At 39.9% G+C, this 27,648-nt stretch overlaps 1 protein-coding gene across 1 annotated transcript in view; it reads left to right on the forward strand.

Moving 5' to 3' along the window:
* CDC14A (cell division cycle 14A) overlaps positions 1-27,648 on the forward strand; it is a 191,442-nt gene that overhangs the window by 40,877 nt on the left and 122,917 nt on the right. Inside the window, 1 exon segment of the mRNA XM_049765598.1 lies at positions 4,101-4,193. Coding sequence (XP_049621555.1) covers positions 4,101-4,193 — 93 coding nt within the window.

The raw sequence follows: 27,648 nt of genomic DNA on the forward strand, positions 1-27,648 counted from the left end.
TGGACGTTTCTATATGACCGGTAATCAGTTTTCATTTCCAGCGTTGACTCCTTATTTTCTTTGATCTTGTTAAATTAAGCAATTATTGTACTTGCAATTAAGAACAGTTTGTTGGTCCTTACTGTGCTGTGAACTCATTGCTATTGTACTCCATTTAATTCCACATACTAAGCTTTATCCAATAATTTCTCCTTGCTTAGCATTAAATGTTAGACTTATCGGTACTTCTGAAATCAGAGTGGGGTTATGCTTCTCCTTCTCCTACACTGCTTAGCTCTGTGCTTGTCATATAACTACTTGATCATGTTCTTAGAACAAATAAATTTGCTTTTGGCCACAGCATTTCATTCAGAAGACTAGTTTCCTATGCCCTGAATTTGTTCGATGGACATGTCTCATTGGGTGTCAATGCCATGTAACTGTTTTGGATCATGTTCAAGACCTTCAATATATGAAATAACCTGTACTTGTGACTTCTTTTAGGTACTGTGCTATCTCTTCTGGGTCCAGGTTTCTATAGAGAGCCAGCAGATTGAGGTCCATAATTTTAAATATGGCATGCTTTTCTACTTGGCAAATGGACCCCACTTTCATATTTATAAACTCTCAACAGTATTTAGGGTTTATTCTGGCTCTGCACTCAGAAATTACTCCTGGCAGTGCTTAGGATTTGGATGCTAGGAACTGAATCTCTTTCAGCCATGTGCAAGACAAGTGCCCTATCAACTGTAGTATTGCTCTAGCCCTGGAATTCTTTTTTTTTTTTTTTTTTTTTGGTTTTTGGGCCACACCCTGTGATGCTCAGGGGTTACTCCTGGCTATGCGCTCAGAAGTTGCTCCTGGCTTCTTGGGGGACCATATGGGACGCCGGGGGATCGAACCGCGGTCCGTCCTAGGCTAGCGCAGGCAAGGCAGGCACCTTACCTCCAGCGCCACCGCCCGGCCCCCATAACACAAGTTTTATATATATATAAATATATATATATATATATTTTTTTTTTGGGGGGCCACACTCAGGGGTTACTCCTAGCTATCTGCTCAGAAATAGTTCCTGGCAGGCACGGGGGACCATATGGGACGCCGGGATTCGAACCAACCAACCACCTTAGGTCCTGGATCGGCTGCTTGCAAGGCAAACGCCGCTGTGCTATCTCTCTGACCCCATGGAATTCATATTCTTGACTCTTAAAAACATTTATATCTGGAAATCTCGGAATCATTCCATTTTAGGCATCTTAGTTCTTAAATCATTAAACTGAGTTTGTGTTTAAGGTACTGCCACTTGGCATTAATTTGCAAATGATAAAAGTTTTGTTCTGATACATATTTATTTGATGGTGAAATGGTCAAATAAATAAATATATTTATTTGATCATCAAATGGTCCAAAAAAATCCCCAGACAAATCTTTTAAGTTTTGAGGTTTGTTTCTTCTAAGGATAGATAAATAACAGATTTTTTTAAATTTTTAATTATGAGAACAATGATGCAAAGAGGACAAGGTAAAGTTACAGTGAAAGAACAATCGCCCATAAACAGAGTTCTCAGAAGAAATCCCCTTGCTGACGCCTAAATATTGAACTTACAGTCAAAAAAAAAAAGATTTTTTTTTTAAAGTGAAAGAGTGATTGGGCCGTAGTGATAGCACAGTGGTAAGGCATTTGCCTTGCACGCTGCTGACCTGGGATAGGCCCAGGTTCGATTCCTGGCATCTCATATGATCCCTGTGTCAGGAGCGATTTCTGAGTGCAGAGCCAGGAGTAACCCCTGAGCACCACCGGGTGTGGGCCCCTCAAAAAACAAAAAAATCTTGATATAACTACAATTTATTCACTTTTCTGCACTGAATTGAATAAAGTGATGTGCTGCCACCCTTCCCCCCCTTTGTTTAATAGGCTATTTTGGTAAACCTGTTAGGAAATAAGGGATTTGGTAGTAAGATTTTCTGTTTGAAGCTGACACTTTGAACCACACCTGGTGGTGCTCAGGGGTTACTCCTGGCTCTACACTCAGAATTTACTTCTGGCAAGCTTGAGAGACTCTCTGGGACGCCAGGGATCTAACTGGGTTGGCTATGCTTAAGGCAAACCTACCCACTGTGCTATTGCTCTGACCCTTCTTTTTGAGATTTCAATGAAAAAGGACTCTACCGTTTCCTAACATTCAAACATTCCATTTCATAACAAGTGATTACTGGTTATTAAAGATACCAAAGGGTGAAAAGGAGTAGCTAGGCTCATTCATTTAGGAATGCCACAGAGCCTGTTAGACTTTGGTTTCATATTAAAGCAGAATATTGCAGTCTTAGAGAATGGATTTAGGAGCTGGAAGAAATTTGTTTCCTTGCAGAGGTAAAGAAAGGGATAGTTGGGGCCGGGCGGTGGTGCTGGAGGTAAGGTGCCTGCCTTGCCTGTGCTAGCCTAGGACGGACCGCGGTTCGATCCCCCGGCGTCCCATATGGTCCCCCAAGCCAGGAGCGACTTCTGAGTGCATAGCCAGGAGTAACCCCTGAGCGTCAAATGGGTGTGGCCCAAAAAACAAAAAACAAAAAAAAAAAAAAAAAAAAAAGAAAGGGATAGTTAAGTTCTATTTACATCTTTTCCGTGGCTTTAAAAGCAATGGCTCCATGTTGTTCTGGTCATTATAAGAGGAATAGAAACCTGCATTTATAGTCAGTATGAATTGTAGATAAATATTGAAATGTACTTATTCCTATATTTTAAAAACCATTTACTGAATTGCTCTGTTTTAAAATGGAAAACTGAGCAGAGTTTATTGAATTGTATCATTGTTTTATACATATTTTTAAAGATTTGGTTATATTTTTAACAGATCTCTATCTGTATGATTCTATTTGTGTTTACCTTGTATGTAACACATTATATTACCTATTTTAGATGCTTTGAATAATTAAGCAATTTCAAATAATTTTGAATAATTAAGCATGCAGCATATTTATTGGTAATTGAAAGTGCTAAATAACTTTTTGAACCTATTAATTTTAATATATTAGATTTAGATATTTATTGATTTGATATTTTTAGTTGATCTATTTAATAGTTGATCTTTTTTCCATTAACAATTTCTGGTCATCTAATTAAAGGATCAATGGAACATTCTAGAAAAAAATCAGTCTATGTTCTCATTAATACAGATGTTTTTAAAGTGCTTGGGGGAGAGATCAGGTGGTAGAGGACATACCTCATTCATGAGACTGATTTGATTCCAATTCTGCATGACCTCTTTAGAACAAATAGGTGTAGTCCAGGTGATCTGAACACTGAACTCACAACTGCTGGGTCAGACATCCTCACCAGAGGAGACTATAAGTTTTCTGAGCCCTGTTGGATGTGATTCATATTTAAATAGCCTATAGGCATTTTTAAAACTTAGATATGAAACTAGGTTATTGTATTAAAAATATAGTATTTGGGGGGGGCTGGTGACGCTCAGGGGTTACTCCTGGCTATGTGCTTAGAAATCGATCCTAGCTTGGGGAAACATATGGGACACTGGGGGATTGAACCGAGGTCCATCCTAGGTCAGAGCAGGCAAGGCAAAAATGTCCTACCGCTTGTGCCATCACTTCGGCCCTAAAAACACAGTATTATATGAAGAGTTAAAATATATTCTGGGAGTGAGAGTTACAGATAAGATCAAGAATGAACCTTAAAAAGTAATATCGGCTACAAAAGATGCTGAAAATTATTTTCTATTTTCCCTGCTTTGATGGATAAAAACATGTTTTATATTGTCACTTCCTTCTCTCTTATTGATACTCTATTTATAAATCGTTGATTATAAATGACAAATTGCAATGTATAAATCATAATAAATTATTATAAACACATTATAATATAAATTTATATAATATATACAATTATTAGAGTTTATAAATAATAACTTTTAATTATAAATTGTCAATCTTAATTCATGAGCAGGCTGAAAAGAGCCAGGTAAGTCCCATCTTCCTTCCATGTGATGAGGAAAGTTCACGCCGATTATGAGAGAGCTTTGAAAGTTGAGTTGAAGCTCACCTTCTCTTTATCTTTACATCTTTATACTATCTTTATACTATCTCTTTTTCTCCTCTCTTTCCAGTCATACAGCTTATCAAGGAAGAAAATAGTGCATTACACCTGTTTTGATCAACGGAAAAGAGCAAATGCAGCATTTTTGATAGGTGCTTATGCTGTAAGTACTTCCTTCATGTTAATTTTCTGCAAGAAGGCCAATAAAATGCTAATGCTCAAATAAAATTCAGGTCACCTTTCATCTGGAATTGGGCTAGATTGCTAGCTTTGGGAACTAATCTGTAGTGGAGAGCATGAACTACCATCTGTGAACAGTTTACTCTTGGATTTTACTTTTTAGCAATTAATGAAAGTCTTGCCAACTCATGTATATGTTGTTTGGAGTCTTCTGCTGTACTGGTATTTTAATGAGAGAATAATGAAAAAAGGATATATTTTTTTGTCTTTTTGGGCTCTACCCGGTGATGCTCATGGGTTACTCCTGGCTATGTGCTCAGAAATCACTCCTGGCTTCGGGGACCATATGGATGTTGGGGTCTCAAACTGCTATCCGTCCTAGACTAGCTCAGGCAAGGCTGATGCTTTACTGTTTTGCGCCACCGCTCCAGGTCCCAAAAAGGATATTTCTACTATATATTGATGTGTAGAAGAAAGTTAAAAGTTAATTGAACTGTTACTTTATTGGGATAAGAGAATGTCAGATTATTTGACAGAAGTTTATAAGCAGCAGTTTTTTTTTTTTTTGGTTTTTGGGCCACACCCAGTGACACTCAGGGGTTACTCCTGGCTATGTGCTCAGAAATCGTTCTTGGTTTTGGGGGACCATATAGGATGCCGGGGATTGAACATAGGTCCGTCCCGGGTCAGCCGCGTGCAAGGCTGCACTATTGCTCGCCTCCTATAACTATTATTTTTATTGATATTTAATATACAACATCAATCCATTCTTTTATCTATTATTATTTATCTATTATTTTATTTATCTATTATTTTCAGAAGGCATACTATAACTTCTGCATGTCATAAGTCATCCTTATAATTGGATAGAACTTTTCTATCAAAAATCATTTTGATGACAAATTTTTTTTTCTTTTTTTTTTTTTTCTCCCTTGATGACAAATTTTATTCTGTGTATTAAATGTGAATTTGATATAAAATGTTCTAGAGTTTTGGCTTGGCCTTTTAAGTGGTTTTTTTTTTTTTATATAGAGTGGGAATAGGCAAAAACCTTGGAAGTTAGAAATCAAAATGTACTGGCAATGTATAGTAGAATTCTTGGAGAACCTAAATAATATTTCAGAGTATACTTATTTATTTATTGTTTTATTGGTTTTTGGGTCACCCCTGGCAGGGGTTACTCCTGGCTCTGCACTCAGAAATTGCTCCTGGCAGGCATGGGGGACCATATGGGATGCTGGAATTCGAACCACTGTCCGTCCTGGATTGCTACATGCAAAGCAAATGCCTTACCGCTGTGCTATCTCTCCAGCCCCATTGTATACTTATATAAAGGCAGAGAGAAGAGGCATTAATTCCCTTCATCTTCGGGGAAGGAGGATTTGTGCTTCTCTGAAGCTGGCAAACACACTGCTCTGTGTTCAGGTGTTTCTTTGGTAGACCTGGATGGAAGGAGACGCCAACTATCAGACATCAAATCTTCTCATCAAACCAGATGTTCCAGGGGAAAAAGCCCAGTGGTGTTCCTGGAAGGACTGTTAGCTATTGTAGGACATGGACCGAGCATAGGGTTAAAAGAATAACCTATGACCTGAGGCTTTGTTCATAGTACTTACACTCATCTTTCCCCCAACCCTCTGATATTGATATTTAAAAAGGGGCAATTGGGTACCCAGCGATGACTAAAATGCCATGTTTGGTACCATATGGTCCCCCCATGCCCCCTAGAATTGCTGGAAGCCAATCCAAGCACAGAGCTGGAAGTAGCATTGGTTTGTTTCTGGACTTTTCCTGGTGATGCTCAGGGTTTTTTCCTGGCTCTGCACTTAGGGATTACTCCTGGCAGTGCTCAGAGGACTATATGGAATGCTGGAGTTTGAATCCAGGTCAGCAGTGTGCAAGGCAAGTGTCCTATCCACTGCACTCTCTCTCTGGTCTTATGAACACTTCAGAGCTTTGGCCAAGAAAACCAAAAAAAAGAAAAAAAAAATCACCTTACTTGGTTGTGTCTTTTTTTGTTTGTTTGTTTGTTTGTTTGTTTTTTTTTGGGTCACACCCAGCAGCGCTCAGGGGTTATTCTTGGCTCTATGCTCAGAAATCACTGCTGGCAGCCACAGGGGACCATATGGGATGCTGGGATTCAAACCACCGTCTTCTGCATGTAAGGCAAATGCCCTACTTTCATGCTATCTCTCCGGCCCCCATTAGTTGTGTCTTTCTAAAATTATTATTAATCATTATCAATTAATTAATTATTATTTTGGTTTTTGGGCCACACACGGCAACGCTCAGTGGTTACTCCTGGCTATGCGCTCAGAAATTGTTCCTGGCTTGGAGGACCATATGGGATGCCGGGGGATTGAACCACAGTCCGTCCTAGGTCAGCGCTTGCAAGGCAAATGCCCTATTGCTTGCGTCGCTGTCCAGCCCATCTTTCTATAATTATTGATAGAAACTATGTAAGAAAGTTAATGTGTATTATACACCCATCTCAGTAAATGCTTGCATTTATTTAGTCAGATATCAACCTTTCTCTTTTTTTTTTTTTTTAAGTAAAAAAAGGTTTTATTTTAGGTACAGAGGAAGGGGAGGGAGAGGATAAGAAAGAGACAGCGCATTGAGTAATGCACTCAAGACTGTGGATTCTCCGAAGGCAGAGAGAATCCTGTTACACAATTAAGCATAAAAATAGGAAAAATACTTATCTTAAAACAGGAGATGCAGGTGACATGTATTCAGGTTTCATATACCCAGGTAACATGTGTGCTCGTCTCAACCTTCTTTTTTTTTGGGGGGGGGGGTTTGGGTCATACCCAGCAGCGCTCAGGGGTTACTCCTGGCTCTACACTCAGAAATCACCACTGGCAGGCTCAGGGAACCATATCTATGCTGGGATTCGAACCACCTTCCTTCTGCATGCAAGGCAAATGATTTACCTCCATGCTATCTCTTTGGCCCCATGGTCTCAGTCTTCTTAAAAACAAAGGATTTTAACTTTTGGAGCAGTCTCAAGCTTATATGGAGTGGGCTAAATAGATCTGAAAAAGAAAAAGATTTTTTTAAAATTTTGGGCCATACCCGGTGATGTTTAGGGCTTACTCCTCGCTCTGGGCAGAGATTATAGTTGGCAGAGCTCTTAAAACCAAATGAAGTGCTAAGAATTGCACATATATGTGCAAAGTAAATGCCTTATCCGTGTCCAGCCTCCTAAGCAGGCATCCTTTCAGAGGTTTTTAATAGTTCTCTCTCTTTGAAAATGAGGAGTCAGTACTTTATCAAAGGAACTAACAAAAAATATTTTCCACAAAGACAAAGCTATTCCTCTGATCCTTTTCTCATATAATTTAGATTATACGAGGGTTTCCTATCCCTGATCTGGCTTTCTTCTGGGTTAAGAGATGTTTATATTCTGCTGGCCTTCTAACTATAAAATAATCCAAGCTTGTTGTTCCTTCTAGAAGACCTTGATATTTCTGTTTTCCCTGTCTGGAATGATCTTACCTCAGATCTTTTCAGTTTGGTTCCTTCTCATATAACTTCCTTTAGTAGACTGTCAAGTTGCACCCCACTTTACCCACCTGGGCACTTTCTACCTTCTGCCCCCCCCTTTTTTATCACACTCTACTTTTTGCAATTATCCTGTAGACATGTATTGAATTATTTATTTTTTCTCTTGACTGAGGGTTGGGACTTTGTTTCATTGTTGTGTCTAGAAGGTGATTCAAGTATCCAAGGGGTTAGGGTTAGGCCCAGGCATTCCCTATTTGACTTGGAAGCTGAACCCCATGAATTCTGCTTGCTCAGCTGATCATAGGGGAAGATTGTCCAGAATGTGGGGGGATTCCTAGGTGGTTACTGTGGAGGAGGTTAGGGTGTTGAGGGCAGCACAATGTATTGATGCATTGAGCTGAGTTTTTTCTGTTTTGCTGTTTAAGACATTAAGCTTTAGTTTAGACTGTTTTTTTCTTTTATTGCATATTAAATATTCCATAATTATCTACTGAATGGCACCAGAGAGATAGCACAGCTGTAGGGCATTTGCCTTGCACACACCTGACCAAGGTTTGATTGCCGGTATCCCATATGGTCCCCCGAGCCTGCCAGGAGCAATTTCTGAGCACAGAGCCAGGAGTAACTCCTGAGCATTGCCAGATGTGGCCCCCAAACCAAAAATTAATTAACTTTAATTAAAAAATTATCTACTGGGGCCAGTGAGGTGGCACTAGAGGTAAGGTGTATGCCTTGCAAGTGCTAGCCAAGGAAGGACCCGGTTCGATCCCCTGGCGTCCCATGTAGTTCCCCCAAGCCTGGGGGCGATTTCTGAGCGCTTAGCCAGGAGTAACCCCTGAACATCAAATGGGTGTGGCCCAAAAAATTATCTACTGAATGAATAATATGATGAAAGATAGAAGGAAGACAATTTCTCCAGGTAGTTTCAGAAGGAAATATTTCTGAAAACTCAAATTGAGCATATAGTAATATTGTATGAAGTGTCATCTTCCTCATTACCAAAATTTTTGTGTACTGACCAAGCCAGCTGTGATTTTCATTTTGTTTTTGTTTTTGGGCATATCCAGTGGCAATCCAATTTCTGGCTCTGCACTCAGAAATTACTCCTAGCAGGCTCGGGACCATATGGGATGCCAGGGATCAAACCCAGGTGGGCTACATGCAAGGCAAATGCACTACTTGTTTTATTTTTCTGGCCCCAAATTTTTCCAGACTTGTTTTATTCCTATTAAGAACAGATTACATCCTGGTTCATAGTTGTGATGGTTGGAGGAGATCTTTGTATTTGAAGAATTTAGGGCTCAGGCTCCCTGAGTGATGGCCCAGTGGTAGGGTATTTGCCTTGCATGTGGCCCACCTGGGTTCAGTCCCTTGTATCCCATATGATTCCCCAAGACTGAAGAGTCTTGTCCTCTTGTTGCCTCCTGACCACCCTTGTTTGCATTAAAATTCTTTCTTGGCTTGATAACTCACAAATGATTGTTGATTGCTTAAGAAAATTCATCAGAAGATGAGAGTGTCAACTGTTTTGCTTTGCTCTTAAAACATTTTTTTGAATTGTAAAAGACTAACCCAGTCTAAACTCACTACGTTTCTCTCCTGTGGAACATTTGTTCAGGCATTCATCAATGCAGTAAATATTTATTTGGCACAGATGGACTCTCCTCAACACTGGGGGAGCTTTGGGGGAAATTTAAAGCACCTTAAATGACAACAAAAACAAAACAAAACATAAAAACCAGAAAAAAAAAAGAATGAAGGCTTTGACTAATTTGGGTTACAGATTAGCAATAAAATGTTATGAAAAGGGGCTGGGGAGATAGCATGGAGGTAAGGCATTTCCCTTGCATGCAGAAGGATGGTGGTTCGAATCCTGGCATTCTGTATGGTCCCCTGAGCCTGCCAGGAGCAATTTCTGAAATACGCACTATGAAAATTGTGTATTGGGGCTGGAGAGATAGCATGGAGGTAAGGCGTTTGCTTTGCATGTGGAAGGATGGTGGTTCTAATTCTGGCATCCCATATGGTTCCCCGAGCCTGCCAGGAGCGATTTCTGAGCATAGAGCCAGGAGGAACCCCTGAGTGCTGCCGGGTGTGACCCAAAAACCAAAAAAAAAAAAAAATGTGTGTATTATGTGTCCAATTTTATAAGTATGGCTTCAGTTAACTAGGTGTTTCATTAGACCCTGTCATAATGGAGGTCATGCTGCTCTGTATCTGGATGTAGCAGCATCCAGTATGGAGAGAGGGACAGACCTAAGGTAAGTTCCAGAAGATGAGTGTGGGGTTTTGAGAGCATTCCTCAGGGTAATGGCATAGAATTAAGGATACTTTTTGGGAAGGGGATTTGAACAGACCATGGTTTGAATCCCGGCATCCCATATGGATCCCCATGCCTTCTAGGAGCGATTTCTGAGCACAGAGCCGGGAGTAACCCCTGAGCCTGGCCAAGTGTAACCCAAAACCAAACCAAACCAAACCAAACCAAACCAAAACAAACCAAACCAAAAAAAGGTTTCATAATCATAGTGTGGAAGAATAGAGGGAAAAGCTCCCATAAGCTATTACACTTTATATATCTTTTTCTTTTGCTGGGCAGGAGGATTGTGAAGGGGTGCTCAGGGCTTTTTCCTGGTTCTGCATTCAGTAAATACTTTTGGTGGGCTTGGAGTACCATATGGGAAGCTGGGGACCAAACCTTTGTTGATGATTTGCAATGTCAGCGCCTTGCCCTTGTGTATGTAGTATCCCTTCTGCCCCAGCTACAACACTCTAAATCCCAACTGTTTCCTTAGGTGTGATTGGAGGATAGTCTTATGAACGTTCTTATGATGTTTTGCTACCCAGATAACCACATAATATTCCATTTAGAGAGGGCATGCCATTATTGGCTAAACATTTTAGATTCCTTTTCAAAAATTTTTTTCAAGTAAATAACATCTTTCTGAATTACTAATGTGGATTTTTTTGATTTGTCAATTATCAACATACAGTAATAGATTTAAAAATCTCAACATTTGGGCCAGAGCAATAGCACAGTGGTAGGGCATTTGCCTTGCACTCCGCCAACACAGGATGAACCCCGGTTTGAGTCTCAGCATCCCAAATGGTCCCCCGAGCCTGCCAGGAGCGATTTCTGAGCATAGAGCCAGGAGTAACCCTGAGCGCTGCCAGGTGTGACCCCCCCAAAAAATTTATTTCAGTTCATTAGTAGATATGGAACCCTAGAAACCTCTGATGAGAAATAGCTGTGTGTCCAGGTTTCTGTAAGAATTTAGAAAGTCCCTATTGCTTAAATTTTGTTCCTATAAGAAAATCGTATTTCTAAAAAAATTTTTTTTAAATTTTGTTTTGACGCTATACCTAGTGGTGCTCAGGGCTTACTCTTGGTTCTATACTCAAGGATCACTCCTGGCTGGGCTGGGGATACCATATGTGTGTGGTGCTGGGACTGAAACCAGGTTGACTGCATGTAAAATAAGCACCCTCCCTGTTTTACTATCACTCTAGCCTCTTTGTTGGGAGGCAGCACACCCAGTGATGCTCAGGGGTTACTCCTGGCTATACGTTCAGAAATAGCTCCTGACTCAGGGTGCTGGGAATCGAACTTCGATCCATCCTTGGTTAGTCACATACAGGCAAATGCCCTACCACTTGTGCCACTGCTCTGGCCACACTCTAGCCTCTTAAGAACTAGTGTATTTACTTTATTTGGAGGGAAGGAATTAGGCCACAAGTGACTGTACTCAGGGAACATGATGCCAGGGATTGAATTGGGATTGGCTGTGTGCAAGGCAAGCATCTTAACCCCCATATTATCCCTGGTACTACTGTATTAACCATTGTATATCTGAATACAAAGAGTTAATTGGAACCGATGATGATAGACCTGATAATTCAAGACTGAATCATCTTTTTAATATATATAAGCCAATATTATGTCAAGAACAGTGTTATTTAAAAGGTGTGTGTGTGTGTGTGTGTGTGTGTGTGTGTGTGTGTGTGAGATTTTTCTCATTTTTAATGCTAAACCAGGCTAACTCTGAATTTGCTTTTGTTTTCATTTGTTTGGACCAATCCTATTAATTTCCTTAATCTCAGATTCCCAGTTCATCCATAAATTTCAATTTCAGAATTGCTTCACTTATTAAAACAATGTGAGTTAAACAAATGCTTTTTAGACTGTAACTTCATTTTCAACAAATAATTACTTTAACTATTTATTGAAGCAGTAATGCACCAGAGACCAGTTACTCTGTTTTTTTTTTTTTTTTTTTTTTTTTCTATTTTTCTCTTCTTCTTTTTTAAAATCTAACAGATAGTGTTTGCTTCTGCTTATAAAAATTTGTTGAAAGGAAGGGAGGAGTGGCACAGGGCAATTTCCTGTGTGCAGTTCCTTCCTTTTATAGTCTCATAGTCAAGAGAACTTTTGTGATATTGCTTGTAAATGGGCCGGACAATCTTTTTATCCACGTAACTTGTATTTTTCAGAGCTTTGAAAACAGGGCAGACACTTTGAAACTATGCAGCATTTTCAGTTTCAAACTCCTGGTGTTTAGAAGCTCTGTTAGTCTTTTTTTTTTTTTTTTTGCATATGGGCAGAGCAATATTCTCTCTTATTCAGCACTCTGTAGGTTTTAATTAGCTGGGTGCTAGGAAAATTAGCTGTTTGCTTTTCATCTGTGGAAGGCTTGTTTTTCAAATTAAAACCTTTCAGTATTCCCCACCCCCTTCTTCTTTTGACTTTCATCAGACTATGCTTACTAAGAACACTTACATGTCTGTACATATACATACAGACACTGCATTTATACTACATAATTGTGTCTTATGCTTACAGCATTTTTGTGCCACATTTAAAAGACATGTTAGGAACTCTGAAACGTCATACTTTCTATGTGGTAAAACTTGTGTCCTATTTCATTTTATGGGGGGGAATGATTTGGGGGTCACATCTGGTGGTGCTCAGGGGTTACTCCTGGCTCTGTGCCCAGAAATTGTCCCTGACAGGCTTGCTTATGGGATTCTGAGATTTGAACCACCCTTCGTCCTGGATTGGTTGTGTGCAAGGCAAACACCCTTCTGCTGTGTTATCACTCCGGAACCTCCAGTTTTATTTTTATGCTACTTTCAAGGGACTTGCTTTTTCAGAGCCTGGGATTGTTTATTTACTGGCTTATTATTTTAGGGTAGAAAGTTATTTAAGGGAAGAAACTTATTTATTATTACTTTTAGTTTTTGGGGCCACACCCAGTGATGCTTAGGGGTCCAGAAGCTACTTGTTGCTCTACACTCAGGATTCACTCGTGGTAGACCTGAGAGACCATTTGGGATGCCAGGAATCAAACCTGGATTGGCCATATGCAAGGCAAATACTCTATCCACTGCAATCTCTCTCTGACTTCCTCAAATTCTAAAAATAGGTTTAGGCATTTCCTCCTTTTCTTTCCTCTGTTGAGGTTGCTCTTTTTTTTTTTTAAACTTTATTTATTTATTAATTGATTGATTTTTTTTTTGAACCACACCTAGCGGCACTCAGGGGTGACTCTGCACTCAGAAATCGCCACTGGCAGGCTCGTGGACCATATGGGATGCCGGGAATCGAACCGGGTCTCTTCTGTGTCAGCCAAAATCAAGGCAAATGCCCTACCACTGTGCTATCTCTCTAGCCCCTGTTGAGGTTGTTCTGATGTCCAGAGTCACACACGCTTGGTTGTGGTGCGGGCACATATAGTGGTGGTGGTGGTTTCTGGGGTTGTACTCATTAACTGTGCTCACACCCTTTCTTGCTTTGGCCATCCTCTTGGCCTTGCTCTTCAAACATTCATTTCCTCAATCAGGGCTTATACCCTTTTGTTCAGAGGTTCAGACAATTAACTGTGGTGTCCCTGGAGATTTTTGGGGGTCCTGGGAGCACAATGGCAGAGCTGCCAGGATCACATTGCTTACATGTGCATTGGCTCTAAGAATCAAACTCAGGCAGACATGTTAGTCACGGAGTCATTTCCCACTCTCTGATTATGATTTTTAGGAAAATCCTTCTCCCTCCCTCTCTCCCTTCCTTCTTTCCTTCCTTCCTTCCTCCCTCCCTCCCTCCCTCCCTCCCTCTGTGCTCAGACATCATTCTGGGATACTAGAGATCATACCTGTGTCTGCCACATGCAAACTTACTATGCTATTGCTTCAGTTGTCAACTTATCTTTTTTTTGGGGGGGTGGCGGAGCATACCTGGCTCTGTGCTGAGGGGACACTTAAGGGCTGATCTGGGTGGTGCTCAGGGGTTCACATGCAGTGTGAAGAACGGACCTAAGGAGTCAGGTGTCTTATCCCCTTTACTATCTCTCCTGTCCACTTTATCTTGTCTTACCACACTTGTGTTTTAATTACTGTTCCCCCTTAAAATTCCCTGTCACACAAATCCTCCTTCCTGGTGGCCAAAATATACATTTCTTCATTTTGGGACCTATAACCGTGAGTGAGAAAGACATATGCTTGGGGCAGTAATGGAGAGCCAGTGTTAAGACTATCTTTTCATCTATTATGTGAGTACCTCATGAGATTTCTAAATTTATGCTTATGATATGCATAAACCTTGAGCTTATAAGAATTTTGCATGCAAAATTTTAATCTATGTAGATTTAATTTCAAGATTTCTTAAACCTTGAGCTTATAAGAATTTTGCATGCAAAATTTTAATCTATGTAGATTTAATTTCAAGATTCTCTAGACACTATCATGTGACTTAATAAATAAAATACCATGTACACTTTTTGAAATTTTAAACTAAAGAAGGTAGGAACACAAAAATATAATACAAAAATCCCTTCCTCACCCCTATATTCATTGCAGCACTATTTACAATAGCCAGAATCTGGAAACAACCAAGATGCCCTTCAACAGATGAATGGATAAAGAAACTGTGGTACATCTACACAATGGAATATTATGCAGCTGTCAAGAGAGATGTAGTCATGACATTTTCCTGTACATGGATGTACATGGCATCTATTATGATGAGTGAAATAAGTCAGAGGGAGAGAGGTAGACACAGAATTGTCTCACTCATCTATGGGTTTTAAGAAAAATTAAGACATTCCTGTAATAAGGCCCAGAGACAATAGAGTTAAGGGCTGGAAGGGCCAGAAGGACTGGCTCACAATTTGAAGCTTACCACAGAGTGGTGAATGCTGTTAGGGAAATAACTACACTAACAACTAGCATGACAATAAAGAATGAGAGAAGTAGAATGCCTGTCGAGAATACAGGCAGGGGCAGGGAAGAGTGGGCATTGGTGGTGGGAATGTTGCACTGGTAAAGGGGGGAGGTATTTTGTTTATGACTGACACCCAACTACAAATATGCTTGTGATCATGGTGCTTAAATATATATTTATTAAAAAAAAAAAGAAGGTACTTAACTGAGAAAGCTATTGAGATTATTATGTTGTTATTTCTAAGGCTTTCAGTCCCTAAAATATGGCTGCCACCTTATTAATCCCGAAATATTTAGATCAGCCTCCCATATCTTCTGGCTTGATCCTTATGTTAGCACCTTTCTGCTCCTGTATCTTAATTTTCTTTTTCATTGTTGCTTTGCATCTGCCTTGCTTCCTGAATACTGACCTCCGCTGGCACCCAGATGACAAATGCTTGGAGGGTCTTTGAATTTTCTTTATGGATAGCCAGGCTTTTAATTGGGCCAAGATTTACAGCCAAAGGTACAGTCAGAGGGTAAAAACACTGTTACACCATTAATCAAAGTTAATGAGTCTGAGAAAGTGCAATTTCAGCCTAAAGAAATATTTAGACTTGCTACAGTTCCTCAAAGGGTTATTTAATAGGGGAACAACATTCATGGTTCCTAGTTTCAAATTAATGAGCAGACATGACTTTCTGTGTGACAAGCATGTTCTCCGATGAATCAGACCTTACAGTTCTTTCACAACTGGGTGTGTGAGTCATTTAGGATGGCTTGCTTTGGGGGATTTTGTAGTTATTAATAATAATAATAAATTTCATAATTTATCTCAGGAGAATTTTTTCCTGACATTTTCTTTATGATTTTATGCTTTGCTCATTCCCATTTCCCCCCCTGCTCCCTAGTTATTTTGCTATTTTTTCTATCTTGCCTACAACCTGGCTTAATTACAGCCTTTTCTCTCCTTGTCTTGTAATTAGGAGGTGTTAGAATGAATACCTTACAATAAATTCTCTCTTCTTACAGTGAAGTTCTCACTCAGGTAAAGTTTTTTTTCTTTTAATTACTTTATTTAAACACCATGGTTACACGGTTGTTCATAATACAGTTGTTTTTTTTTTCCCTACAAAGTTGTTTATGATTTTCTCAAAGAATGTATGACTTCACCAGTGCATAATTCCTGCCCCCAGTGCCCCCAGATTACCTGCCACCCTCTTCTTGCCTATCACTGGGGCAGACACTTTTCTTGTTTCTCTTACTCTCATTTTCTCTCTATCCCTCACTCCTTTTATATGCTGTGGATTGCAATATTATTGTTATTGAGGATATCATGCCTATCACTTTATCTCCTTTCATCATCCAATTTTTGTCCAGAGTGAATATTTCCAGCTATCATTTGTCATAGTGGTCCCTTCTTTACCCTTACTGCACTCCCCTCTGTTTATGACAAGCTTCCAGCCATGGACTGGTCCTCCTGGCTCTTGTCTGTATTGTCTCTGGATATATTGCTATTTTTCTTTTAATAAAAGGGCTGGCTCTTGTATTTCTACCCTTTGTGAATAACCATGCCTGTCTCTGTCATTTTGTGAATACAGGAAATGCTGAGATAGTAACAGCCATGGAGAGAGTTTCCAGTGGTGATTGATACTGTGTTAGAATGTAAAAAATGACGCAGGGATTTCCAAAATCAGGATGCTCATTATATCCCATTTTGTTCCCTAGTTCTGTTCTTGTCTTCTTTCCCCAGTGCTCACTGTTTAGAAGCAAATCTTTGCTTAATGATTGGGGGGGGGGGAAGCCATTCAGTACAAAGAATATGGGGGTATGCTATAAGCCTTTATCTTTAAGTGGGTAGGGAAGGCCTATCCTGGCAATATATGGCCTGATTGTATCCACCTGATGGTGTGATCCTTGAGGCTGACTCTGTCGTGCTGCTTGTGCCACCAGAGCAAGGCCCAGCAGTACTCAGGAAACTGTGGTACCAGTACCTGTATCAAAGTTGGGGTGTTCATATGGAAGACAAGCCAGATTCTGCTACAGTTCTCTTTTTTTGTTTGTTTTGGGGCCACACTCTGTGATGCTTAGGGGTTACTCCTGGCTATGCACTCAGAAATCACTCCTGGCTCGGGAGGCCATCTGGGATGCTGGGGATCAAACCAGGTCTGTCCTGGGCCAAGTGCAAGGCAAATGCCCTACCACTGTGCTGTCACTCTGATCCCTGCTACATTTCTCTTAATTACTTTGTGGAGCATTACCAGTCTTGAAGCCTAAAATTCCATTAGTTTGAGGGTGGTCAAATATGTTTCTTTCAGAAATAACTGAAATAGTGTAGAAACTTTTAGTGCATGCAACTGAATTATTGTTTTGCCAGTAGTATTTTACCTGAAGCCACATTTTAAATTCCATTTATTTTATAGAAATGCATCTACATTAGCGAGGCAATGGAATTGTGACAAAATGGGGTTTAATATTTAAAATCAGATTTTATAAACTTATAAAATAAAAAAAATTTTTTTTTGGGTTTTTGGTTACACCTGGCAACGCTCAGGGGTTACTCCTGGCTCCATGCACAGAAATTGCTCCTGGCAGGCTCAGAGACCATATGGGATGCTGGGATTTGAACCACTGACCTTCTGCATGCAAGGCAAACACCTTACCTCCATGCTATCTCTTCGGCCCCTTAATATCAATTTTTCTTTTTGGTTTTTAGGACCACACCCATTTGATGTTCAGGGGTTACTCCTGGCTAAGTGCTCAGAAATTGCCCCTGGCTTGGGGGACCATCTGGGACGTCAGGGGATTGAACCGCGGTCCTTCCTTGGCTAGCGCTTACAAGGCAGACACCTTACCTCTAGCGCCACCTCACCAGCCCCCCTAATATCAATTTTTAAGTTTTTTTTGGGTCACACCCGGCAGCACTCAGGTTACTCCTGGCTCTATGATCAGAAATCGCTCCTGGCAGGCTCGGGGGACCATATGGGATACAGGGATTTGAACCATCGACCTTCTATATGAAAGGCAAACATCTTACCTCCATGCTATCATGCTATCTCTTCGGTCCCTTTTTTTTTTTTTTTTTTTTAAGCACACCTAGCAGTGCTCAGGGGTGGATTCTGGTAGTGCTTGAGGGACTGTACAGTGTTAGGAATTAAACCCAGTATACAAAGTGCATACTCAGCCCTTTGAGCTCCCAGCCTTTTGTCTTCTTTTTTTTTTCTTTCTCTTTCTCTATTTGTTTTATTTTTGTCACACCTTGTGATTTCCAGAGTTTACTCCTGGCTCTGTGCTCAGGGGTCAGTTCTAGCAGGGCTCAGAGCATATGTGGTACCTGGGATTGAACCTGGATCACCTGTTTGCTCTGCTCTACTTGTTATACTATTTAAAAAAATATTTTTTATTGAGGGGCCAGAGTGATGGAACAGCACTAGGGCGTTTCCCTTGATTGTGGCTGACTCAGGATGGACCGCGGTTCGATCCTCTGGCATATAGTCCCCCAAGCCAGGAGCAATGATTTCTGAGAGCATAGCCAGGAGTAACCTCTGAGCATCACTAGGTATGGTCCATAATTAAAATAAAAAAGCAATTTTTTAATAATTATCTTTATTTAAACACCGTGATTACAAATGATTATAGTTGTATGATTACAGTCATGTAAAGAACACCCCTCTTCACCAGTGCAACATTCCCACCACCAATTTCCCAGATCTCTCTCCTCCCCACCCCCCCACCTGTACTCGAGACAGGCTTTCTACTTCCCTCATTCATTCACATTGTTATGATAGTTTTCAATGTAGTCATCTCTCCAAGTGATGAGCTTCATGTCATAAGCTGCACCTACCAGCCCTCATCTCTCTTGTCTCTGAGATACTGTTAAAAATGTCTTTCAGTTTTCTTAAAGCCCATAGATGAGTGAAACCATTCTGTGTCTTTCTCCCTCTGACTTACTTCACTCAGCATAATAGATTCCATGTACATCCATGTATAGGAAAATTTCATGACTTCATCTTTCCTGACGGCTGCATAGTATTCCATTGTGTATATGTACCACAGTTTCTTTAGCCATTCATCTGTTGAAGGGCATCTTGGTTGTTTCCAGAGTCTGGCTATTGTAAATAACGCTGCAATGAATATAGATGTAAGGAAGGGATTTTTGTATTGTATTTTTGTGTTCCTCGGGTATATTCCTAGGAGTGGGATAGCTGGATCGTATGGAAGCTCAATTTCCAGTTTGTGAAGGAATCTCCATATCGCTTTCCATAAAGGTTGTACTAGATGACATTCCCACCAACAGTGAAAAAGAGTTCCTTTCTCTCCACATCCCCGCCAGCACTGCTTGTTTTCCTTTTTTGTGATGTGTGCCAATCTCAGTGGCGTGAGGTGGTACCTCATAGTAGTTTTGATTTGCATTTCCCTGACGATTAGTGATATTGAGCACCTTTTCCTGTGCCTTTTGGCCATTTGCCTTTCTTCTTTTTCAAAGTGTCTGTTCATTTCTTCTCCCCATTTTTTGATGGGGTTAGATGTTTTTTTCTTGTATAGTTCTGTCAGTACCTTGTACATTTTGGATATTATTTATCTGATGAGTATTGGGTGAATAATTTCTCCCACTCAGTGGGTGGCCTTTGTATTTTGGGCACTATCTCCTTTGAGATACAGGAGCTTCTCAGCTTAATATAGTCCCATCTGTTTATCTCTGCTTCCACTTGTTTGGAGAGTGCTGTCTCCTCCTTAAAGATGCCTTTAGTCTCAATGTCCTGGAGTGTTTCACCTACATGTTGTTCTATATACCTTATAGTCAGATCTGATATCAAGGTCTTCAATCCATTTGAATTTTACCTTTGTACATGGTGTTAGCTGGGGGTCTGAGTTCACTTTTTTGCAAGTGGCTAGCCAGTTGTGCCAACACCACTTGTTGGCTTTCCTTGCTCCATTTAGGATTTCTTGCTCCTTTATCAAAAACTAGGTGGTTATATGTCTGAGGAACATTCTCTGAGTACTCAAGCCTATTCCACTGATCTGAGGGTCTGTCTTTATTCCAATACCGTGCTGTTTTTGTAACTATTGCTTTGTAATACAGCTTAAAATTGGGGAAAGTAATGCCTCCCATATTCCTTTTCCCAGAGTCTGGCTATTGTAAATAACTATTTGAGGTTGTTTATTGTTCCAAATGAATTTCAGAAGTGTTTGGTCCACTTCTTTGAAGAATGTCATGTGTATCTTTAGAGGAATCGTGTTAAATTTGTACAATGCTTTTGGAAATATTGCCATTTTAATAATGTTGATCCTACCAATCCATGAGCAGGGTATGTGTTTCCATTTTCGTGTGTCCTCTCTTATTTCTCGGAGCAGTGTTTTATAGTTTTCTTTGTTTAGATCCTTCACATCTTTAGTCAGGTTGACTCCAAGATATTTGAGTTTGTGTTGCACTAATGTGAATGCGATTGTTCTCTTAATGTCCATTTCTTCCCTATCATTATTAGTGTATAAAAAGGCCATTGATTTTTGTGTGTTAATTTTGTAGCCTGCTACTTTGCTATATGAATCTATTATTTCTAGAAGCTTTTTGGTAGGGTCTTTATGGTTTTCTGAGTATCATGTCATCTGTAAACAGTGAGAAAAAAGCAAAAAATTTTATTGAGTGTACTATTGTTCTTGACCCACCATTTTGTTTTTTGTGTCTATATCAAATGCATGAATAAAAAAAAAAAGACCACCACCCAAATTGCCAACATTTAGGATATCCTGATATTGGCCTATATATGCCATTATTAGCATTTATTTAAAATTATTTTAGACACTGAAATATATTTGAGCACAAAGCCAGGAATAAGCCTTGAATGTAGATATGTTCAACATTTCTTTTCCCCAACTATATATTTTTATATATGTGCACTACACTTGTTGACTGAAGGCAGTATTTTACTTCTGAATTTATGGAAGAGAAACCAGATTTTAGTAGTTGATTAAAATTTTATTACAAAAATTTGGGAATTTTTTCATACTAAGACTTGGGCTACCAGACTCACTAAACTGTCTTTCACCCATTACTTTATGCCAGGACCATTTGTTGATATTTGTGTCAGATTAAATAAAAATATTTCACAAAGGCATTAGGATTGAGAAAATCTTTGGCTTTGTTTGGCTGGGTCAGCAATAGAGTTCTTGTTTGTTTTAGCTTTTTGTTTTTGGGTCACACCCAGCTGCGCTCAGGGTTTACTCCTGACTGTATGTTCAGAAATCACTCCTGCCAGGCTCGGGGGATCATATGGGATGCCAGGATTCGAACCACCGTCTTTCTGCATGCAAGGCAAACCCCCTACATCCATGCTATCTCTTCGGCCCCCAGCAATAGAGTTCTAAAGAATAATATTTCCAGGAGAGTTGTATACATAGATTCTTAGAATGACAGTTATAGAAATATTTCATAAGTTATAGAAATAGACTGTGCCCTGCCTGTGCTTCCACCTCCTCCTCATGGTGCTAAGAGATCCAGAGAAATTCTGTAACTTGATATGAGAGGCAGAACTGTGAGAGACAAGCCTTTTCTGTGTGTTGACATTCCAGAGCTTATGTTAGCCATTCTCTCCACCCACCTCTGCATGGACAGCCACAGTATGGTTAAGGTTATTGTGTAGAACACCCAACTTCTCTGTTTTCCTTAGGCCTGTTATTCATCCTTTATACATATCACCATCTTGCCTTGGCTAGTTCTGTGTTTACTTTTCACCTTTTGTTTTTTATCATTTTCCTCTCCATTTTCCTTCCCTCATTTACTGATCACTTTTTTTCCTGTTGATTTGTCTCCTTCCTCTCCTTTTCTTTTTTAATTGGTGAATGTTAGAATAACATTATTTTAATAATCTAAAATTTGTGTGTGTGTGCACACATTATACATAACAGAAATGGGCTCTGACTTACTCAGAACATCATAATCTCCCAGAAATTACTTAAAAGCAAGAAATAGCTTGGGTAGTATAATAAATGCTCTTTCCCTCTTTTTTGTTTTTGTTTTTGGGTCACCTGGTGGTGCTCAGGGGTTACTGCTGGCTCTGTGCTCAGAAATTGCTCCTGTCAGGTTTTGTGAACCACATGGGATGCCAGGAATCGAACCAGGGTCTTTCTTGTGTTGGCTGCGTGCAAGGCAAACACCCTCCTACTGTGCTATCTCTCAGGCCATTCTTTTCCCCATTTTCATAGCAGTAGGAAATAGCCTTTTCCTTCTCATCTCTATGTGATTCATTCGTTCATTCTTACTGAACAAGTAAATATTGACTAGCGATGGGGGATTCTCTCTGGACTCCAAGGATATAGCACTGAACAAGAGCAACCAGTCTTGTCCTTTCTGAGCTTCTACTCTGGGAGAAGACAGACAAATGGATTCAGGACTCTGTGAGATATGCTCGTGATGGGCCAGCTACTTCAGAGAAGACCTCTTGGAGGTGAGAGCAGAGAGATAACGAGAAGAGACATTTTAAGCAGTTGTTATAGTAGGTACAAAACTTTAAGGTGGGAATGAAGTTGGTGTGTATAAGGAATCTAGAGTGCTAGTATGGTTGCTGTTTGGAGGGTAAAGAGGTAATGGATAGATATGATTGGATTTGGGGTAATTGCCAGGGGTTTGTATGTCAGGGGGATGAGTTTGAGTTTTATTCCCCATCACTTGGGAAACTTGTTAAAAACAGAAAGTAATCAGATTTGCCTTAAATAGGCATTCAAGATTCAACAGGAAGGGCCTGAGAAATAGTGCAGTGGGTAAAGTGCTTGTCTTGAATGAGTTCAAGCTTGGTTTGATCCTCAGCATCACATTTGGTGTCCCAAGAATCACTAAAAGTGAGGCTTGAGCATAGAAGCTTGAGAAAGCCCTGATGAGATCTGTTGTGTGTGGCCCCAAGCAAACTAATCAACCATCCAACCAACCAACCAGTCAACCAGCCAGCCAGCCAGCCAGCCAGCCAACCAACCAACCAACCAACCCTTAACCTTCAGAACTATTCCCACAGCTCTAAAATGAGATAGTTATGCTATTTTTGAACTTCTTTTTGTTCTACTATGTTGTGTTGCTGATTATTTATGTCTGATCTCCCAATTATCTTAACTTTTGCTATTCCTGAGATATAATCCAGTGTTTTATAAGTTGACTAATTAAAAAGGCAAATTTGTTGCTTGGGTGTCAATGAAATTGGTAGAATTTCTTCTTGTGTCTTTGGCATTTCATTGAGATGTAGGTTTTATATCACCTATCAGTTACAGCTAGGGGAATCATAATGTTTGTAGTTTTGTGACATTATTCAGCTACTTAGACTTATGACTTCTGTAAGGATAATTGGGTTTCAGCCATAATTGTGTGTTAGGAATACCCATAGACCACACCTTATTTCTGATGAGTCAATCTTGAGGTAACAGTGGAAGAAATCCTTATCTCTAAAGAGGTTCATAGGTTTTTCTGAGAAATAGTTGAAGTTGGAGTCCTCTGTATTAGAAGATATGAAGTATCATGAAGAATACTCCATGTAGTTAGGAACAAAATCGCTTTGGCTTTGCAACTATCTGTGGTGCCTGGTGCCAGTAACTCTGCTGAATAAAGGATGAAACATCTTCTTTATTGAAATGGAGAGTTCTCTTCTTTTTCCTCCTCCTCTTTCTCATTTTCCTTATTATGAATAAACAGGCAATGTAAATCCTGCAGCAGATCTAAAGATAGGAGTGAACAACTGCTGACTTGGGCCAAGAGAGATCCCATTTTCCGAGATTGTGAGGGCTACCTAGAGTTGTGAATTGGAGGGAGAGGTAAATTCTCAGTACATGCAGGAAAGGTTTATACTGATTAATTCTGCCATAGTTTGATAGGACAATTACGTCATGTGGCATATGTTTGAAGTGTTTGGATTAATGTGCAGTACAATTGCCTCAAAATTCTTCTGCAAACGTCTGATTGATGGGTAGAATTCTTGTTTTTCCTACTTTCCCTAAGCAACAACTCTGTAAATATTGGAAGAGAACAACCAGTTCCTTATTCATTGTTGGTTTTCTATTCTTGATTCGTTCAAAGAATTGTGCTTCCAAGTTGCTAGGAGAATCTAGATCTGAGATTCTGTTTACCTCTGGGTAAACAGGCTTCTGCTTTGGAAGTTAGGATACCATTTGACCTATATTTTTTTGATTTGAAAAAGAATAAGTTGAATCTTAATTTTCCCCTCTCTAAGGTGCATGTTCTTTTAAAATTTTTTTCTTTATTTAACCATAATGGTTAGTCTTTAATACTTAGGAATTAAGTTACTCTTTGTTCTTGCTGTTCTTTCACCCCTTTAGGTTCTGCCTCTGGCACTTTTTGTATTTTGTATTCCCCTTGTATTTGCCCAGAAAAGTTTGGATCTTTATTACTCAATTTTCTTCCCAATTATTTTTCATTGTTACATCAAGGACATGTTTCTTTTTTTTCTTTTTTAAACATTTATTATTTATTTGGGGCCACACTTGGCTGCCCTCAGGGGCTACTCCTGACTCTGCCACTCAGAAATCATTCCTGGCAAGCTTGGGGGACCATGTGGGATGCTGGGGAATCGAACTTAGGTTTGTCCTGGGTCGGCCGCCTGCAAGGCAAAGGCTCTACTCGCTGTGCTATTGCTCCAGCCCCAAGGACATATTTCTAATATTTCTATTTTCCCTGCTTATCCTTGCAGATTTGAAGTCAATTCTAATCTTTTTTTTTTTTTTCTTGGTTTTTGGGTCACACTTGGCAGTGCTCAGGGGTTACTCCTGGCTCTATGCTCAGAAATTGCTCCTGGCGGGCTCGGGGACCATATGGGATGCTGGGATTCGAACCACCAACCTTCTACATGCAAGGCAAATGCTTTACCTCCATGCTATTTCTCCAGCCCCTGAAGTCAATTCTTTTTTTTTTGGTTTTTCGGGCCACACCCATTTGATGCTCAGGGGTTACTGCTGGCTAAGTGCTCAGAAATTGTCCCTGGCTTGAGGGGACAGCTTGGGGGGACCATATGGGAGGCTGGGGGATCGAACCACGGTCCTGATCCTTGGCTAGCACTTGCAAGGCAGACACCTTACCTCTAGCGCCACCTTGCCAGCCCCTGAAGTCAATTCTTATCTTAATGCCAAATACTGAGAAAAACTGCATTTTGAAGAGAAATTAGGTAGGTATATACTAAAGAAGACAAAAAATTTGAAATAGTTCAAAGTTCATTTTAGCATTATTATAAGCATATTTTTGTTTTTGTAACAAACTTTCCTGACATTTTTCAGGGATGTTATTTTTATTTATTTTCTTTTTTTTAGAGATGTTATTTTTAAAATATACATTTTTTGTTTTTGAGTCACACATGGTGGTACTCAGGGCTTATTCCTGGCTCTTCTCTCAGGGATCAGCCATTCTACTTGCTGTTCTGTCCCTCTGACCACTAAGGAAGATAAAAAAAATTTTTTTTTTGACTTTTGGGTCACACTTGGCGGTGCTTAGGGGTTACTCCTGGCTCTGTGCTCAAAAGTCACTTTTGGCAGGCTCGGGACCATATGGGATGTCGGGGATTCGAACCACCGTTGGTACTGGGTTGGCCGCTTGCAAGGCAAACACTTTACTGCTGTGCTCTCTCTCTGACCCCAAGATAAATATTTAAAAAAAAAGATAATTTTAAAGGCAAACACAGTAAGTAATTTGATTATATAATTTTAGTTTTCAAAGTACTGTTTTCTACAACAAAATATTTTGGATGTATGCATTTAATGAGAACATGGAATATAGTTAATTTTGAACCCACCTAAGAAACAGACCACTAGAAATTTTATTTTTGGGAAAGTATTTCCAAAGATCTAAAAAAGAACCTTAAACTAACTAAAATTTTGAAGTATAATTGTTAAAGATTTTTAAATTATCAATACGTTTTAAGAATATTGCAGCACTGATTTTTTTTTTTTTTACTCCTGGCTCTGTGCTCAGAAACCACTCCCAACAGGCTCAGAACCATATGGGATGCTGAGGATTGAACCCCGGTAGCCACATGCAAGGCAAATGCCCTCCCCATTTTGCTACTGCACCAGCCTCTCAACACTGATTTTTTTGGGTCTATTACAGTTATTTATCATTTTCACCTTTATTATCATTAATGAAGTTTTAGCTCTTGTCTTGGACATGCAAAATAATTTTTTTCCTTTTATTTTTGGTTTTTGTTTTTTGGGGCACATCGGTGACACTCAGGGGTTACTCCTGGCTATGTGCTCAGAAATCACTCCTAGCTTGGGGGACCATATAGGACACTGAGGAGTCGAACTGAGGTTCGTTCTAGGCTATGTGGGCAAGACAGAGGCCTTATCGCTTGTGCCACCGCTCTGGTCCCCTATTCTTTCTTTTGTGGGTAGAAATAATCAGGACCCAGTATTCATTCTTGAATTTAGTCAGTCAGTAGATGGTTCAGTGCTGGGGATTGTGCTGCTCAGGCCCTGTGGTGTAGGGGGACTCTCAGTCATACCTTATGATATTTGGGGTCTCCAGTGCCACCACCAGATCTAACCTGGTTGGGCACAAATGACTGTGCAACCTCCATACCCACACTTTTCTTTTTTATTTTTTTTTTTTTGGGAGGAGGACATATCCAGCCTTATACAAGGGAAATTCCTGGCTCTTGGCAGGCTTGGGGGACATGGTATGCCGATGATTGAACCTATGTTTTACTCCTGATTTTTCACTCAGGGATTTGTCTCAAAGGAACTTGGAGGATTATATTTGATGCAGGGTATCAACTTGGGTTAGCTACTTGCATGCAAACCTCTTGCTGCACTATCATTCTGGCCCTGAGATTATTGTTTGAGAGTGTGCCATTTGGGGGCTGGAGCTATGGAGTCGACCCTGATTTGATTCCCAGAACCCCACATAGTCTTCTGAGCCTGCTAAGAGTAAACCCTGAGCACCTCTGGGTGTGACCCCAAAACAAAACGAAATGAAACAAAAAATGTGGGTTATTCAAGTTATATTCTGAAGTATGACTGTGTATTTTATACAGAATATATCTTTTATAAAATGATAATATATAGGGTTCTTTTTGCCTCTGTTTATAACTTTATAGCCTTAAACTCAACTTGTTTGAAACTAGGGACTAGGGTTTTCTTGGAACTAATTTTATTTTTTATTTTTCCTTTAGTGGGTCTCTTTAAACTTCGGTGTGGTGAGAATATTGACTTAGCGCTTCCTTAGTTTATTTAAGGAGACTTCTGGAACTTAGGGACTGAGAATGGTCTAGCAAAATTCAATTTAGTGAAGCCTGTGTTTGAACCTTTAAAAGGAGATGGTCATGTTGTTGAAACTCTTTTAGCAGGAGATGTGTTTTTATTTGGACCTGTCAGTTCTGAAGGATATCTGTCTCTCGTTCTTTTTTGGTCACACCTGGTGGCAGCACTCAGGGGTTACTCCTGGCTCTGAACTCAAAAATTACTCCTGGCAGGATCAGGGTACCAAATCAAACCCATATCGATTGCATGCAAGGCAAATGCCCTACCCACTGTGCTATCCCTTTGGCCCCTGGATGGATATCTATGCAGGTTGAGTATGAGAATTTTGGATTCAGTCAAATTAGGTGGAAAAACACACATAGCTAATTGTGATTTTCCTAAATCACCCATCAGAGACCACTGCTTCCCTCAGGTTATCTCCATGATCTGTGAAAGTAAAGTGAAGTTTATAGTCTGAACTGATTTTTAAATAAAATAAAGTCCATTGCTTTTTC

The sequence above is a fragment of the Suncus etruscus genome, chromosome 19 (assembly GCF_024139225.1).
Source record: "Suncus etruscus isolate mSunEtr1 chromosome 19, mSunEtr1.pri.cur, whole genome shotgun sequence".
Lineage (NCBI taxonomy): Eukaryota > Metazoa > Chordata > Mammalia > Eulipotyphla > Soricidae > Suncus > Suncus etruscus.